This window comes from Nasonia vitripennis (assembly GCF_009193385.2).
Source record: "Nasonia vitripennis strain AsymCx chromosome 2 unlocalized genomic scaffold, Nvit_psr_1.1 chr2_random0006, whole genome shotgun sequence".
In the NCBI taxonomy this organism is placed as follows: domain Eukaryota; kingdom Metazoa; phylum Arthropoda; class Insecta; order Hymenoptera; family Pteromalidae; genus Nasonia; species Nasonia vitripennis.
The window spans coordinates 46,342-65,607 of NW_022279613.1; the positions used below are offsets into that span (position 1 = coordinate 46,342).

The 19,266-nt window shown below is 39.7% G+C and overlaps 1 protein-coding gene across 1 annotated transcript; it reads right to left on the bottom strand.

Moving 5' to 3' along the window:
• Window positions 1-2,747: 2,747 nt before the first annotated feature.
• LOC116416466 (GATA zinc finger domain-containing protein 14-like) lies at window positions 2,748-3,578 on the bottom strand. The gene has a single exon (XM_031925162.1). The coding sequence runs from the start codon at window positions 3,576-3,578 to the stop codon at window positions 2,748-2,750; it is 831 nt and encodes a 276-aa protein (XP_031781022.1).
• Between the last annotated feature and the right edge of the window lie 15,688 nt (window positions 3,579-19,266).

Genomic DNA, 19,266 nt, shown 5'->3' on the forward strand with positions numbered 1-19,266 from the left:
ATGTTTCAGCTGTGGGTTTAGCTGTCACTGGTTTTCCTGGTTTTGTGGCTTTTCTTGATGCAACGGGTTTGGTTACTTTGGGTATTGCTCCTTGTTTGATGTACTGTACCACTGGACTCTGTACTTGTGCGCGTCTTGCTCTAGTTCTTTGAGCTATCACGCTATGCTCTAACTTTGGTGCCTCTTTATTGTTTTTGGCTCCTATGAGTCTTTCTCTTCCTCTAGGTTTATTTGCTATGTCGCCTGTTGATTGTATCCTGGTGCGTGGTTGCACAATTCCCTTGGCTGGTTTTGCTACACTTGCTGCCGTCTTTTCTTATTTACTTTGTTTTTCTTCTATTACCATTATTTTGATACTAGGTAGATTTTTGTTGATCTCTTCTTCAGTCATTTCTGGTGGATTCCGTGATAGTGCATCTGCGTTTTTATTCAGCTTTCCTGGTTTATACTTAAAAGTGTACTCGTACCCGGTGAATCTAAACATCCACCTCATGAGTCTTTGGACTGGGTCTTTTCTGCTGTGCATCCAGTTTAGTGGTTCGTGGTCACTAACTAGTGTAAATTTTCTGCACAATAAATAAGGTCTAAACTGGTGCAAGGCGTAAAGTACTGCGAGGCATTCTTTCTCCGTGGTTGAATAATTACTCTCGGCTTTGTTGAGCGCTCTAGACAAATATTGTACTGGGTGATCAAAGCCGTCCTTTTCTTGGCTTAATACTGCTCCTATTGCGTAATCTGACGCATCAGTGGTCAGTGTGAACTCCTTGTTGAAGTCTGGGAATTGTAATATGGGTTCTCTTACAAGGCAATCTTTCAGTATCTGGTAGCTTTTCTCGCAATCTTCTGTCCATTCAAATTTTACGTTTTTCTTGAGCAGGTCATTTAGTGGCTTAGCTATCTTCGCAAAGTCCTTAATGTACTTCCTGTAGTATCCAAACATTCCTAGTAGCGTTCTTACATTCTTTGCTGTCTTTGGTGTGGGTAACTTTGTTATTGCTTCCACCTTTTCCGGATTTGGTTCAATTCCTCTGGAACTTATTATGTGTCCTAGGAATTCTACTTCTCGTCTAAAAAATTCAATTTTATCTGGCTGCAGTACCAATTTGGCGAGCCTTAGTCTATTCATCATATGCCTAATTCGCTGTTCGTGTTCTTGCAAGTCCTTGCTGTAGACCATAATATCATCTAAATACACTAACATCTCTATGTTTTGCAAACCTCTAAGTGCCTTTTCCATTAAGCGTTGAAATGTCGCTGTTGCGTTCTTCAGACCTTCTGGTAAACGTGTATACTCATAATGTCCGTTGAGGGTTGTGAATGCTGTCTTGTAACAGTCTTCTGGTGCCATTGGTATCTGCTGGAATCCACTTGCAAGGTCGAAAATCGAAAAGTATGTTGCTCCACTTAATTGGTCCATGATGTCGGCAATGTTAGGCAGAGGGTAGGCGTCTCTGATTGTCTTTTTATTGATTTCGCGAAAGTCAATTACCATCCTCCATCTTGGGTTTCCATGGCTGTCAGGCTTCTTCGGTACTATCCATATTGGCGAGTTGCATGGTGAATTCGATTCTCTAATAATTTTATCTCGCAATTTCTTCTCCACACTCTCTCTCTGACGACTTGCTTATGTTTCGGAGGATGCCTATATTGTTTCGTGTTTATAAGTATGTCGTCCTCTAAATCTATGTGGTGCTGGATCATATCTGTACACGGTAACTTGTCTCCTGGTAATAAAAATCTATCTAAATAATCTTCTATTATACGGTCCACTATTTTTAGTTCTTCTTGATTCAAGTGACTTCTTCTAATTGATTCTTTCACCTTCTCTAGCCTCTTAATTCTGTCCACTATAACTTCACCATTAAATTCGCTGTCTGTTTCTTCTAGAAAATTTGGCTTCGTGTCAAATGGTATTAATTCTTTGGCATCGACCTCCATCATGACGTCTTCTTCACTCGTATTAATCGCCATCATTTTGCAGGTGTTGTTGTCGTTAATTACTACTCCTTCTCCCAAAAATATATTTTCATTCCCTACATCGATTATGGGTATGTATCCTTCTTTTAATTCACTTCTGATTAGATTGATTCTTACAACTTGCCGAGTTCTGGCCTTTAAAACATGTTTCGTTTTTGCAGGTGTCTTCTCATTTTTGGATACATCTGTTACAGGTGCTTCTTTATCGTCTTTCTTGTCTTCGACTTGTAGCACGTTGCTGGTTTTGTAAGAATTATGTGCCCTTTTTCTCTTCTCTCTGTATTCTTTTTCTTGTCCCAGAAATGGCATTGGGTGCATCACGTCTCCGCCTAACATTAGAGCGTTGTTAAAATAAGAAATGACAGCCTCTTCCTTCTTTAAATAATTTCTTCCTAATAGTCCATCGTGTGGTGTCGGAAAATCGTCTGTCACTATGTGGAATTTCACTGGTTTATTTCTGATAAGCAAATAAACTGCTTCTAGAGTCGGTACTGTTCCCGTGGTTATTCCTCCGAGATTCCTCACATCTTTCATATTTATTGGCATGTCATCGTGTATAAAACTTAATTTGATTAAATTTACACTTGCTCCATTGTCTATCATGAATGTTAACCAAGGTTTCGTGGTTCCTTGTGATATGTGTACTTTTATTGCTGTTGGTTCATCATTTTCCCAATTAAACTCTTCAGGTCCCTTGCAGTCGGCTGTCCATATATTGGAAGTTCCTGTTCCCTTGTCATTATCGCCATAACTGGTGCCTTTTGCTGCACCTAGTTGTTCTGGCTGCTCTGATTTGGGTTCTGCCTGCCTTGATTGTAACCCTGTGTTTGTTGTTGATATTTCTGGTAGTCCACATTCTGCTGTGGTTTCTGGATAGGTTGTTGGTTCTGTTCCTGGCTCGTCATTCTTTCTCCATGACGAGCCCTTTGAGAGTTTAAATTCTCTCGTTCGTTTTCGTGTTGTTGACAGTTTCTTGCATTGCCGTTTCTCCAGTTATTGGGATAATTATTGTAATTCTCTCGTCTATCCGGATCACTAGGTTGATAATTTTCACGACGTCCATTTTCGTGATTAAAAATTTTCCTTTGGCTTCTTTGACCATAGTTTCTATTCCACGACGGCCAATTACTCCCTCCTTGTCTGTTGCTGTTGTTATACCCCCTCTGGTATCCTCCTCTATTGTAATTGTTGCCACTACCATTTCCTCTCTGATAACCTTGATAACCATTTTGGTTGTAGTTATTCCGGTTATAATTGTTCCTCCTATGGTTATCTTGGAATTCCCGTTGGCGTTGTTCAGGCTCATTGACGTAGCCTACGTAGTCTTCATCTTCGTTGTCGTATCTTGCATAATCTTCTTCCTCCTCGACATATCCTGCACATTCTTCTTCTTCAGGCATATATCCTATAAAATCGTCATGTCTGCGATTTCTGTTGTCATATCTATCTTGATTTCTGTATTCTTCATTGTTATATTCGCCTCTATTATTATATCCGCCACCTTCATTGCGGTATCCATTATTATAACTATCCCTTCTTTCTGTATTATAATAACTTCGATTCACTCGTGGCCTGGAGTCCGGTATGATCCTGGCTTCCATGCGTGTTTCTAGTCGCACAGCCTCTTCGTATGCTTCTCATAGATTCATTGGTTTGAATAAGTCCACTCTTTCCGATAAATTAGCTGGTAGTCCCCTTATGTATATATCGACTGCCAGCATCTCCAATGGTTCCATCATCGCGTCAAGGTTGTCACTTCCCTTTTCTTCTTTCAATGCATTCCTGGCACTGCTCAGTAAAACGTTCAATTCGTCATAAAAATCTCCTACAGTGTCTCTTTGCCTCATCTTGACCGTCTGGATACGTGTGTTATAATAACTAAAGTCCCTGCCTGGACCAAATCTCTGCTTTAAATGTTTAATTAAGTCTTCTACTGTTGTTATGGTTTTGTTGTTGAGACTCTTCTTCGCTGCTCCGGTTATTCTCTGTAGCCCATTTCGCATAAATTGTGGTCGTATTGCCTCAGTTACAAGTTCATTTGCATTCTTCAAATCTTGTATGTAGTCTCTTAACTTGGTATGTTTCCCGTCAAAGCTTGGTATGCCGCTTACGCAACTCATAAGCATGAAGCTATTGGCCATGGTGGTAGCCAAGTCTGCTCCTGTGTTTTCACCGGTCCTATTGCCGGTCTCGTCTGTCATTTTGAATAGATTTACTGCCTCTTAATTGTCGTAGAAAATTCTAAATAATCCTCTAGATAGTTCTCTAAATGCTTCTAAAACGTTCTTGCTTTATAGAGAGTCCGTAATTCCGTGCCACTATTTTATTAAAGCCTTATTTCCTCTTCTCACAATCCCAATATTATATTTATCATTTGTTATTATTATTATTGTAATTAAAATTTTATGATGTGGGTATAGATAATATATTGAAGTATATTAAGGGGTAACGTAAACGAAATTGTGGGATTTTTGATAGTTAATTTTCGTTTAATTATTGTGGGGTTCGATAAATAATAATAAATGATGATAATGATTAATAATAAAACCAGTAGTCAATAAAATATTATAATAAAATATTAATACTAAATTAATATTAAGTGTTCACGGGTATATGTCTAAACTAAAGGCTTATCCAACGAGAGTCGTCAAATCGTGCATTTTTTTAATGGGAAAAAGAAAATTTGCGTCGTGTCCTCTGTCAAAATTTAAGTCAAATTTAAATTAAGAGTGATGGTCCGGTTTTGTAAATTCAATTAAAATATTTACGTGATTTATTTTCTTCGCAAAAATTCCCGAAAAGAAAATTTAATTATGCTAATTATTTTGTATAATTCAAAATTAATTAATTTATTTAAAAATAATAGATGACTATTTGTTGTTATCGATTATGTAAATGAATTTCCTCTAAATAGTGTTTTCGAAATTAATTCGCCTATAATTATTAACATATAATGTTTGAATAATAGTCTTAACCGTAAAGATTATTTATATTTATGTAAAAGCCCTATTATGCAAAAAAACTATTGTTTCTGAATGGTCTCAAACTGTCACGTAATATTTCAAAGTCGTAAGGAAATAATTTAATTCCAATGGACACGCCCTTGTTTTCGTTAATCCGGTCTAAATACAGTAGCAATAGTTTAATTGTTTAATTACTGAATTTACTTTAATTTACAATAATTCTCTTGAAAAGTCTCGAAGTCCAATAATCGAATTCAAATATTCGCGTGCGCTCCGCCGCTCTCAAAATGGCGTCCGCCCGCTCTCGAGTCTATAGTCACTAGCTTGGGTGTGGCACCGCTCCGCGCCTAACTTCTCGCTACAGTCAAACTCCCTAGTCGAGTCCATTTGCGTCAGCTGTTGCCTCGTGTTGCGTCGCGTGTACTTTTCGCCTTCAAATTGCTAATTGTTTTGCAAAAGGTGAACCGTGCGTGTCATCTCGTATCGTTCAATCAAAAGTGCGTGTGCGTGCTATCACGGTGTTCCTGCAAAGGTCAAAGATCGGGCCCAGGATTGTTCCCAATGTCGCAGCTGCAACTCTATCAGCTGACTCAGATAAGTTTTTTTTTATTAAATAAATATTAAATTTCTTGCAAACAACCCGAGAACTGTTGCTTTGTGTAAAATTGTTTTGTCTTTCTTTTCAGCTTTCGTGGCAGTCAGCAGCAGCTTGAATTTTTTTACAAACATCCTCAAGATCAAGGAGGACAGTGCTGAGTCTGCATGACGTCATGGGTGTGTTTTGTGTAAGCAGATATTTTTACTACTTTCCTCTATTTTTTTTTTTTTTTTTAATTAAAAATAATTGTCGCGTGTGTGATTAATAACTCAGTCGTGTACTTGGGGTTTTTATTCAATAGACTTGGAGAATTTAAAAGTAGAAATTTGTGCGACAAGCGTCTTTCATGTATTCTGAACCGTGCTTCTATCACTTAGCTATTAATAAGTTATTGTTCGTGTTTCTAATGTTGTTTGTGTTGAATAATCGAATGTTAAATTTATTTTTAATAGTCCAAACCTTGTTCTAAAACCGTATTTTATTTAGAGCCGTGCTTCTATACTTAAAGTTTTTGGTACCATTAACAATAATTATGTAATTTTTGCAAATATTATTAATCACACACTCCCTCTGTTGCTTGTTAATACTTTTCCTGTAAATTATAGGTGATAATCAGCTTGCTATATGCTGACTTTGTTATAAATTTGTCGCGTCTGAGGGTCAATTGTCGCTTTTTGACAATTATTATTAATATTTATTGGGTTTTTTTGTGCAAAATAGATGTGTTTTAACCTAAACCCTGGGATTTTATTTTATTTTGTTCAAAATGATTAATATTTATGGTTTTGGGCAGAAATACTTTGACGCCAAACTAGGTTAGACAGGTTATATGTGTCCTCGCCTGGTTCTGATCAAGCTATCTCGATATATTTTTGATTAGACTTTCTTGCCTTTCCCCTAAACTACGTCTAGCAATGGATCCTTGTTAATCCATATGCCTTACGCAAAGTTGTGCAAATAAATGTGTGTAAGAATGGGTTTCATATACAAAAATTTTAGCGTTTCCTCGCTCAGTGGTCAAAATATGGTATTAATTATTATCTGGGGTACAAATACGCATGAAATTAATTATTTTTGGTATTTACAGGTTCTCAATAGGCATGTCAACACCCAAGTTAGCTGGTTCGAGTGCAAGAGCCCAGACTTTCTCCTGCGAAAGCCGGAGTCCAAGACTCTACGCAGCAGTCTCGTCAAGGCCCTGGCTCAACTTCTGGCGATCACTTGCCAGTGCACTGTAGTGCCACTCGTCGAGCAGATTCTGGGTGTTTCGGTTATTTTGGAGCACAAGCAGTGTCCTAACGGGCCCACCTCTACGTGTGTTCTGTATTCAAGAGAAATAGTGCAGTGTTACAAGTGTAATTTTAGTTAAATACAGAGTGTCAAGGCGAATGGTGTCAATTAGAATTTGTGTTTTGTTTTTTTTTTTTTTGTTAGTTCTGAATTAGACTATAAAATGTAGGACTGTGCCTGTTTTTGGAGTCAAGCGTCGGCAATCAAAATGTAAAAAAAAAAATTGTTGAATGGAAATTGGTGTGATTCTATGTGTAAATGTTTTGGAAGTTACTGTTTTATGCGTCTCTCTGTGTACTGATTAGTGAACAATGATTTGTGATATCAAACTACGGAGGTATATTGTAGATTGTTGGTGTGTGACTCGAATGCGATGCCAATTTTCAAAATCTTGATTCTACTCTTTGTGTGTAATATCAAAGTACTTGTAATGAACTTTTATATGTATATGTTGTGTGGCAGGACTCATCAAACTGCTTGTGCATTGAGTGTGTAAAGAAAATTGCTGGTGTAAGAAAAGATATTGTGTAACATTATTGCGTTTTGTCTTATTTGGGTACATCTCCTAATATCCACTGGGTCTCAATGATTTTTAACTAGTAAAACGTCCGAACTTATTAATTGTAAGAGTCACAAGAAATAATAAAAAAAAATTATTTTAAAATCACTGACGTTACTGCGCGTCCCACCCGATATGTGGCTGCAGTGACGTCACGGCGTCTTTGTGTCCTTGCGCGCGCGTCTCGAATTTCAAACTCCTATCAATGCTCTTGCTTTTTATATTCTCTCGTTTCTCTCTTTGTCGCACTTATGAATTTTTAATATTTTTCGTATTTACGTGCACTTCGCTGGAGAGCGTTTACAGAAGTTATGATTAAAACTAAAGATATTAGAATCTGAGATTACAATATAACGATTGTGTAAATTCTAATGGTAACAATTCGTGGTATGAACTTAAAATATTTACAAAGTCTTTAGTAAAGAGACAGTATTGTCTAACGCTCGTAGACTAACGCCGTGTGTAGCGAGATCTTGTCGAACGTGCGTCGGAACATTGATTCGACAGTTAACAAACTTAAAATCTATTTGTTCGCAGGCGTGAATCGTTCCAGCTAAGTTAGCTAGGTTGATTACTCGAGTTCTTTTCTTTCCCCACGTATTGTTTATGAATACTTCAAAGATTTGTTTAGGACCAGCACTGATGAGTGCATTTACAATATAGTAGTTGTAATTTATCCGGATCGACCGTAATTGAGGTAAATTTGAAAGAAGTAACGGATAATTGAAGTCCAATCCTAATAAGTTCAACTCGACTAGGTTTGGCGCATTGTCTATGATGTCTGTAACAAAATCTTTGAAATAGTCGTTGTTTTCGAGATTAAGTGTCCTGAGAGTATTCGTACGCAAGAACACTACTCGAGGAATGATCTCAGTACGGAACACTTTACAGGCTGAATAGTTGAAGCTAAATGCTTCAGTGACATTGGACGGAGAGAAAATTGACATAATAAGATCGACTGTGTGTCTCTTTCTACCTTGAGAATTTGAGAAATTTAATTCTGCAAGGTGTGTGTTGTTTTTTACGAAGTCGAACAGACGTTCGATAGGCACTTCTTGGCAGTTGTTAAACGATAGAGAACGCAGAGAACTGCATTTTTCTCTGGTTAAAAACTTAAGCGATAAGTTTTTGTTATTTACAAAGTTCAGTGATTCTAAGTTGGCCACTGTTAGAAATTCGTCGCACCCACCTGGGGTGCTGCCCAACGTGAGCTTGTTTATTGCAAAACTGTCCGAGAGTAGATCGAAAGTTTTCTTAGAGACAGTGACAGCTGATAGGTCCATTTCGCGCAGACGAAGATACTTGTCGGGAATTGGCCTGTGGCTGACGCAGCGCCATAACAATTTGTTAATAAACGGAATTTCTATTATATTGACTGACGTATTGAATGAAATACTGGTGAATTTGAAGTTGTGGACATCCTCAAGCATTCTATTCAGACCATTGGAGTGAGAGTACCGATCGTAACAAGAGTCGAATGGAAGTGCTGTGCCATGGAATTGGGGGTCATCATGGCAAGCTGTGTAAAGATTTAGGAAATCATTGTAAGTAAGATAGTGAGCTAAGCGTTTGATCACATCTTCACATTGTAAAATGTCTACAAGAGGAGTGGGAAGAAGCGTTAATTTGTTGAATGCGGGCTGAGTGCTCGGTAAAGGTTCTTGCTGAGTGTATTGATCGGGTCTCGTTTTGATGTATGAGATTCTGCCTCTAGGATCTGTGAAAGTCAGTTCTTTTTTACAAGATTTGATCTGAATAGCGCATGAGGATGACAGTAACTTGCAAGAAATGACCGCAACGGAGCCCTTTCTTGTATTCTTAAGACTATCTATGGAAAAATCGGTGCACCCTTGTGCTGACAAGTATTCGCAGAGCTTTTTCCTAGTAACGCGATACAGGATGTCACGCAGGAAAAGTCGCAATACAGGTTTGTTGTTAACGAACAATTGAGGAACTTGAGCATCTTGGATGACCGGAAAGTTTGACGAACTCGCGTATCTGGTGGTGAGTGCTCGTGTTTCGCGATGTTCGAGGGCTTGCTGAAGGAAGACTTGGAATTGCTCGAGGTCTAAATCAACTCGAAAGCAATCCGCCCGCAGCTGCTCATCGGAAGAGGCATTTCTGTATGCCTGCAGCTGTGTTCGAGCTTCTCTGACCTTGTCCATGACTAGACGTTTAAATAATAATTATTAGATAAATTAAATAAGTAAAGAGCTTGAGAGGACTTAGTCGCTACACCCCAGCGCAAATGAGCTTAACTAACGTGAGAAAATTTTTCGTAACGTGTTAACAGTGTAAACTAAATCTAATTTGTTCTTTGGTTGAGTTTCTGAAACGAACGTTCTGACTTGAGGTTTACGAGCGAAAGAGATTCGTTTCTTAGAAGTCTCGTTTTCTAACAGAATCGAGTCCGAATGCCTATTCCTTTTTAAAATGTTCGGCACGAACTTCGTACGTTTGGGTGTATGAGTTTGTGGAGAAGGAATAGGGTGATCCACCGGATCAGTGGTAAGGGGTGCTGGACGTGTGTCGTCTGCTGGTTGAACGCGGTTGATGTCCGTCTGTGAAGGAATCCTGATCGGTTCAGGAGTGGTATTTTCCTTAGTGCCGTCGGGATCATCTTGCAGGATGAACGCGGGCTTCACCTGTTCAATGTTGACTGTTTTGACCGTGCCATCCTTATCTATGTTAAAGGTGTGGTTCGCTAGATTGCGCGAAATTATTTTGTGAGGGCCAGTATAGGGCTGCGTCAATGCAGGCTTAATAGGTTTTTCCTGTAGCCAGACGTGTGTACAGGTATCTAAACCTTGACGTGTGAATGGCTTGGTAGCTGTCTTGTGATTAACTGGAACTGGTCTCAGTTGTCTCATGTAATCGCGAAATTCGTTGTAGAAAAAACGAACGTTCGGCTCTTCGTTGGTGAAGGGAGAGAAATCACCGGGAATTCTCATTGACTTGCCGAAAACTAAATCAGCTGGACTAGCATCGGTGTCTAAACGGATGCGCGTGCGTAGTCCAAGCATGACTGTGGGCAGTAAACGAACCCAGTTTTGGTTGTCTCCGTGGCACATGAGAGCTGACTTGATGTCTCGGTGGAGACGCTCCACCATGCCGTTGGAAGCAGGATGATATGACGAGGTTCTGATCCTGTTGATTCCTAGAATCGATAATAATTCTGAAAACAATTTGGATTCGAACTGGGCACCCTGATCTGCAGTGATCGTCGTGGGTAAACCGTAACGACAGATCCAGTTGTCATGAAAAGCACGAGCTACCGTAGCCGCAGTGGTATCTGTAATTGGTATTGCCTCTGGCCATCTCGTGTAGCGATCGATGATGGTGAGGAGATGCGTGTAGCCGTTGCTGTGGGTGAAGGGGCCTACGAGATCCAAATGGACGTGATCGAATCTAGCATCTGGAGCAATGAAATGCCGGGGCAAAAACTTATTGTGTTTGGTCACTTTAGATTGCTGGCATGCTGTGCACGCTTTGCACCAAGAGGCGATGTCGCGACTCATGTTCGGCCACACATACTGCTGGTGGATGAGTCGGGTTGTGACTTTGACTCCAGGATGCGAGGGTGAGTGAAAGTTGTTAAAAACTTCCTTTCTCAATTTCTTGGGAAGGTATGGACGAATGACGTCCTCGTAGATGTCGCAGTAAAATGCTGCGTGCGCGGATCCCCACGTAAGTTTGCGCAGCTTTAAGGGGTGGTCCGGCATTTGCAGAATTTCTTTTAGCTCTTAGTCCTTTCCCTGTTCCTCGCTGAGTTGTTTGGCGTCGAACAGTGTTGGCAGCTTGAAAGCGTTGATGTTAGCGAGGACTTCCCTGACTTGTGGATCAGCCAAGAGTTCAGGATCGCTCCAGTTGAAAAATGCAGGCGATGTGAAAGCGTTGATTCTTGACAGTGCGTCAGCAACGTCATTCTCCTCCCCTGGGAGATAAAGAATCTCCGTGTTATACTGGGCGATATATGACAATCTGCGGGAGCGAATTGCTGGCATTTTATCGTGGCTCTGCTGAAGAGCGTAGATCAAAGGCTTGTGATCCGTATAAATTTTAAATTCTGCTCCTTCAAGGTATTGATGGAAGTAACGAATTGCTTCATAAATTGCCGTTAGTTCCCTGTCATAAGTGGCGTATTTCATTTGCGCAGGAGAGAACTTCTGCGAGAAGAATGCCAAGGGTTGCCAGGCATCATCCGAGCGTTGCTCGAGGGCCGCTCCCATTGCGGTATCGGAAGCATCCGTGATTAGGCGCAGTTCAGCGTTTTCACTGGGAAAAGCTGTGAAAGCTAAGTTGATGAGATCCTCTTTGCATTTGCGGAAAGCATCCTCAGCTTCCGGAGTCCAGGGAACTGGGCGTTTGTCTTTCTTCTTGGCACCTTTCAAGAATTCATTAAGAGGGCGTTGTGTCTCGGCAGCGTGCGCGAGTAAACGCCTATAGCTGTTCACAAGACCTAAGAATCTTCTTAATTCTTCGATGGTCCGTGGTAATGGAAATTCTTGAATCGCCTTAACTTTCTCTGGGTTAGGTTTGAAACCGTTAGGCGTGATGAGGTGACCCAGGGAAACGAGTTCAGAAACCCCGAGACTGCATTTCTCCAGGTTTACCTGCAGCTCGTACTCGTTGAGGCGATTGAGCACTATATCTAAGTGCTTCTGGTGCTCTTCTTCAGATGTGGAAGCGATAAGAATGTCGTCTAAGTAGACGAAGACAAAGTCTAGGTCTCCCAATGCCGAGTGAATATAACGTCGGAAGGTTTGTGAGGCATTTCGAAAGCCAAAAGTCATCACTGGGAATTCATAAAGTCCAAAAGGTGTAATTATTGCCGTCTTGGGCACATCTTCTGGTGCTACCGGGATTTGATGGTAGGCTTGTCGTAGGTCTAGGGCCGAGAAAATCTTCTTGCCGTGGCAGAAGGTCATGCAATCATGCATGTGCGGAATCGGATAACGATCCGGGACTGTCATTAGATTTAATTTGCGAAAGTCGCCGCAAGGACGCCATTGGTTGTTTTTCTTCAGCACCATGTGAAGTGGACTGGCCCATGCACTGTTGGAAGGCCGGCAGATGCCCAGCTCGCACCATTTCCGAAATTCCTTCTTCGCTGCCTTGAGCTTCGCTGGAGCGAGAGGACGGGCTCGCTGCGAGACTGGCTGGCCCTTGGTGACAATGTGGTGAAAAACTCCCCTTTTCTTGACCGTTCTGAACTGGTCAGGGCCAAAGACTTGGGGATATTTGTTCACGATGTGTGCGTATTTATGGTTCGGAGCCAAAAAGGAAATTTGCACTGGCTGCACTGACTTGACGAAAGCGGGAGCGTGCGTAAACTGATTTCCATCTACCAGTCTCTTGAGCTTGAGATCTGGCAGAAGATGGTAATGCTTCATGAGATCGGCTCCTATGATTGAATGCGGAACATCCGCTATGGTGAAGTTCCAAGCGATTTTGTATGGTAGGCCAACGTCCAACTCGCGACGTTTGACGCCATAAATGTTGATAGTAGAGCGATTGACCGCATAGAGCTTGAGGTCATGCCAATTGTCTGGCTTGGGGACTACGGAAATGTCCGCGCCGGTGTCTATCAGGAAGACTTCATTTGAGAGATTGTCTCTCACGTGGAGACGTGCGGTGAGGTTGGACCGGCTGTCAGTCTCCTCGACAGCAGGATTCTTTAGTTTTCCTGTTTGTCCGTTACTTTTGGCTGTCTTATCTTGTATTCCTGACCGGGGCCACGTTTCCAAGCACACGGCAGCTGACAATTACGCGCTTCCTTGCCAAATTTCCGATGGAAGGTGCAAAAGTTTGTGTTATTGGAATATCGCGGCTTGGATTTTGATCTGCCCGAGGTCGAATCGCGTCTATTCTTTGAATTAGTACGCGACCTGTTGTGATGCTTGTCTGGCCTAGAACGACCTTGCTGTTCAGGATTGATTGTCTTCTGAAGTGCAGCTAATAGTTGTTCGAACTTGTCGACCGGGTAGGTGGCAGGCTGGTTATTGTCCTTCAAAGCACTGATGTTGTGTGACTGTTGAAGGATGTCGAAGGCCATGTCTGCGCTTTTGACAAGTTCTGCTTCTTCTTTGTAGTTCCAAACCATTAGTCGTATTTGTGCTGGAAGACGGCTTTTCCAGAGCGAAATTACTGTATCTCTGGGCACTCGGTCCTGCGCTAGGCTGAGCAGTTCAGCGAGGAAGTCTGATGGTCGCTTACAACCAATTTCTAGACCTTTGAAAAGCCTGTTTAATTGTTGCTCCGGAGTCTCAGCATATTTATCCGTGAGGATTTTTTTTAGTTCCTCATATTTGCAGCCTCTAACAAGAGTGTTCATCTTGTACTGGAGCTCGTGGTGAATGTCTTGACTCAAGCGTGTGCCGACGAAGTTGAATTTGGCTTCGTCGTCATGGACGTTGTGAGTCAAGAACAGATCTTCCAATTGCTTGAACCATCCTTGAGGATCGTGTTTGTGGAAGTTCCAGAATTGAAGATGCTTGGTGCTTGGTGCCGCTGGAAGGCAGTGTGGCTGTCCAAGCATGGAGTTTCCTTGAAACTGATTTCGTTGTTGGAAGTCTGCTCTTGAATTGCTATTTGAAGCAAAAGGTAGGTCAGGCTGAAAGGTTTGACCAGTTGAGGGAATGTTGCCGAAGACGTTGGGCGTCCAGCTGGAAAAACTGTAGCAGGTAGTGCTAGCAGTTGTTGTCGTTGCCAGAGACGAGCTTGCGAAGGTCAAGGTCGTTGTCATTACAGCCTTGTTTTCAATGACGTGATCCGTGGGTTGCTTCTGCGACCACGAGGCGAAGCATTCCTCCATGTACCTTTTAAATTCATCCATTTTGCTGTCAATCTTCTGGTCGATCGATTCCAGGATTTGGTCGGCATTAGGCGCTCGTCGCTGGCCGTCTGAGTGCCTGTTTTTGTTGGTGGCACCAGTGTAGTTGGTAATGGTGCCAGTGGTGCTTGAGGGCCAGAAGTGCGAAGTTGAAGTTGGGAAATTTGATCGCTGGCTCACTCCACTGAAGTCAAAGCCTCCTGCCATGGTGCCAGGTGGCTGGCGAAAGCCATCTTGAAAGGCGTTTGCCGTACCGTTAGGTTGCAGGCCAAAGCCGGTTGCCATATTCGTTACCTCTACGTAGTCAAAAATCGTGTTTGACGAAATGCTCGGTAATGAACCCGAATTAACGTGGGTGGTGAGCGATGGAGAGATGCTTGGTTGGCTGTCGCTCGTGGTGGTATCTTGAGTGCTTTCGTTGCTGGTACTTGTATTCGTTGTCTTGACTGGAGAGTGGAATAACGACATTTTCCCGGGTCTTCTGAATGACCTTGAATTACGCGAAGTTGGAAGGAAAGTCTTGGGGACTAGCTTGCCCGACCTTAATTGTAAGCTAAACTCGTTATCGCTCATAAACGGTGGGGTGCAACGATCAGCCTAACTCTACGTTGAAACAAGCCGTACAGAATTATTGATAGACTAAAGTATACTCGCAGGTACATACATTAGCAAGGCAAAGACTTGTTCAACCGCCAACTAAATTAACTTATTGCTAGGTGCAAATGCAAAGGCTAACGCTACGCTGCGTTGCCAAACGACGTGGCTCTCGGAAAAGACGTGTTGTCCCTCCTGCGTGAACCAACGTCCGGGAGGAGGAAGCAACAGCGTCTGTTTACGAGGGAGCCTGTTGCTTGAATTTATTTATTAACGTCGTTTGTTTGTTTGATAAAAGAGAAAAATGATTGAAATCACTAAGTTCCTAGATAGGAAACGTAAAATTATGGAATTAAAGTTTGTAACCTGTATGTGCCGCGGCGCTGAGTTGACCTTGCGGCGTGTGTAAGAGGACTCTCTCAACTAGAGATGATTGTTGTTCCTTCTGCGTGAACCAACGTCCGGGAGAAGGAAGCAACGTGTCTGCACGTGAGAGGCCTGACGTGCCCTAAGCCTTATGAAACTAAAAAAAATAACACACTTGTGTTAATTACGCATTCTAAAAAAAAAAAAAATATATATATAGATTTACTGAATCTATTCGTTGACGCAACGTATGCGTGACACTTCGACGAACTGTTGCGATTCGCACAAACAGTTCTCGGAATCAGGGCCGCTTCGTAACCAAGATGGCGGCTTTGCGGTGGAAATTTCGCTCGCGCGCACTAAATTACCTGAGTGTGAGATTTTCGCACGTCTCGCCACACACGACGCTACAATTTCGCCACTACTGCTGCCGATGAGGAGGTGTTGGTTGGGTGGACAAAAGGCGCCGGTGTCGATGGCTTCACGCAAATCCTTGTTGTAGAGCGCCAAAGGTCACGGCCTTGACGATGAGAAGGCGCCGGTGACGGTGGCTTCGCGCAGAAGATTTAGTCCCTCGGCGAGGGCTTCCACGTTGTGCAACGTATAGTTGCGGGGAAACTATACGCGCCGGCGTGCCTGGGCGCGTATAGCTTAAAATGGCGGCGCGTCGCTAGGACTTGTTGCTGCCGCCCTCGACACGAAAAAAAAAACGTGTGTCGAGGAGATCGACTTGGTTGTCGATAGTACTCCGCGTGTGCACCGGCGTGCCAGCGTGCACACGGGAGTGTGCGATGTGCGTGAAGAATGACGCAATCGCAAAATGTCTTTGTCCGCGACGTGCGAGACAAAGACTCCGCGGCTGGAGAGACTTGCCGAGATGTGCGTTTCTTCTTCTCGTGGGCGGTCGTTGACTCGTCGTCGAGAAGCCTGCGTCGGGGTCACCAATGTAGGAAGAGGAAGTCTAGGCTGGGCTAGAGACTGGATACTCTTCTCTTAAACAATCACTTTATTCTCTCTCTCTCCAACTCGACCGACTCGTGCCGTGGTCTGCGGAACACTCTCGGCGTCGGCGCTCGCTCGCAGCATGGCCGCTCTCTCTCTCTCTCTCTCTCTCTCTCTCTCTCTGCAGTCGGGAGGTGCTGCCACCTAACGTGGGGCACCTACATGTACACATATAAAGCGCTTTGCATGTATACTTAACCTTTTGAAGTTAATATCATATAGTATAATAACACTTATTCAATATAAGAAGAAAATGATTTATTAATGAAGGCTTGTATTGTTGATTGTTTTTTAATTAAATCATACTTAACATTATTTTACATCTTACAAAGTTATGATGGTAGCTTAAGTAAATATAAACTAGTAAATAAAAGCCATATAATTTTAATAGCCGATATCCAAATCCATTAACCTTTGCCATCTGCATTATATTGAAGCTACATATCTGGAGTTTTGCACAAATATTTTTTCAAACGTTTAGAATTAAATTACAGTACCTGTTAAAATTTTCAGCTCTAGACCTATATAATATTTGCTAACAGCCGAGTCAAATTTCTCATAAAAATTATTACAAAAGATCTACTAACTCTTACCAATTATATTTTTGGTTTCCAGTGTATTTTTACATTCAGAAGGATACAATAACTTTGTCTCTTTTCTCAATACAATAATGAAAATCTTCACTTTTAAAAATTGCAATTGAATTTATCTCAAATAATACACTTTTAATACCTGTACAAAAATACACACTTACGTACAATTCTATGCACTTTTGTATATTTATATACATTTTTTTCTATACTAGAAATACTGCACGATTTTCACATTTCGCAATAAACCATAATATTCACATGAGTGTCCAAATAAAAATTTAAAATATGTCATCTGAGATCAATTTAACTTTAAATTTCATTTCACTATCTATTTTATGTATATTTATGTATATGAGTTTTCGAATAAAAGCAACAACACAATTTGAAAAGCAAGTATCATGTTCAAAACTTCTTGTAACTATTAAAAGTGAAAATACTTATTAATGCATTAAGAAAAGAGACAAAGTTATTATAACTTTCTGCATATAAAAATACACTAGAATTTAGAAATACAACTAGCTAGAAATAGTAGATCCTCTAAAAAAATGCTAACAAGAAATTTGACACGACAAATCCAAAATTTATCATAGGCCTCGATCTGAATATTCCAACGAAGACAATTAAGTAAAAACTGTTACGGTAACTTATATTTGACTAATTTTACTAATCTATGTAAAAATTCAACCATCTAACTTTAATATAACGCAGATAAAATAATAACAATTGATCATCACCTTCACATAGCTTCCATTTACCTATTTATTCTAACTTAAGTTATCAACATTACTTTTTAAGAGATAAACTAATTTTTTACACTTTCTTCTGCTGCACACTGACAGTTTAATACACCTATTAAAGTAATTCAAATTCATGCATATTCTCAGATTATAAATTTTTCTACTCCACTAATCCTATGAATATTAATTGACTTTTGATAATAATATTTTAATTCTTTTAAAAAGACAGTAACATTCTTATCAATAAAAATTAATAATTCAATAATTATTTATACTTCAAAAATACACCAATTGCCATAGTTATAAGGCAAAAAATCACTATTCTCTTTTATAAAATCAAATTAATGTCGAATATTACCAAATTTTGATAAAATACTTTAATCTGATTACAAAAATAATAAAGTAGTTACTCTTATTAGTATTCTGATGATAAAATTCTAAAGTAACCTTATTATTTCTAGTTATATCACATTTTAATTTTGTTATCTTATACAACTGTAGAGCTACAAAATATTTATATTATTTGAATAAAAACAAACAGATTAAATATTAAAAAAATATATATATAAAAATTCATATAATTAATATTTCAATCACACATTTTTTAATAGAGTTGAAAAAATATTAAATAATCAATATGAACTCTTATAATCCAATTATTGTTAATATTAACAATAGCCAAATACCAAAATGGAAAAAAAAAATAATTGCAGATGGTAACTGCTTATTTAGAAGTTTTTCATTTGCATTATTTATTACTCAGGACCAACATGAACAAATTAGAAATACAATTGTCGATTATGTATTTAACGATTGGGAAGAAGTACAATATACTCTGTCAGCAACCGATATTTTTTATAGATACAAAAATAAATATGATTATCGTCAGAGAATGAGTAGATTTGGTACAATGGGAACAGATTTTGAAATAGGAATGTTTGTGAGAATTTACTACAGAACTGTGTTTTTATATGAACTTGAAAATGGCCAAATAAATTTAATATTTAGAATCAATAACAATGAAAACAGTGACATAGATACTGTACAATTACTATTTTCAGGAGACAGAACTACAGGATACTTCGATTGTATAATAAATAATGTACCTATTAACACAACATCTTCAACTACTAATATTCGGCATACAAAACTTGAACAAATGATAGAAAAATCACAATTAATATCTGCAAATGAATTGAATATAAAATGCAAAAAAGTTAAATCAAAACATATTCTTGTTAAATCATTAAATGATGAAAAAGAACAAGCAAATTTGAAGAAATAAATCTTACAAAAAATGATACAAATAACTGCTTTAATAAAAAAGGACTTATTGAAAACAATCATAAACTTGAAAAAAATAACAATTCTCCTATAACAATCAACCATATCACAACTATTGATTTAATAAGTATAACAGATGACATGAGTTGTATAGATACAAAATCAAAAAAAAGAAGCGAATTTCAACAGCTCAAAAAACCACAACTAGATAAATGTTATGACAAAAAATGTATAACTCAGATAAAGATACGCAAAATGGTATATTATAGATAACAAATGATATTGATAACTTATAAATAAATGAAAAAACTTTCACGGGGAATAATTTAATTGATGTTAATATGAAAAATAAATTAGAACCTTGCGTATTGTTAACTAAAATAAATGATAACGTTGCTGCAAATACGATGGATAAGAAATTACTTTCGAATAAAAATACTCATTCAAAACATAACAATTTACTAAATAGCA

What these genes read in the sequence shown, in the direction of transcription:
- LOC116416466 (XM_031925162.1), bottom strand. Translation starts at nt 3,578, where the DNA reads ATGGAAGCCAGGATCATACCGGACTCCAGGCCACGAGTGAATCGAAGT.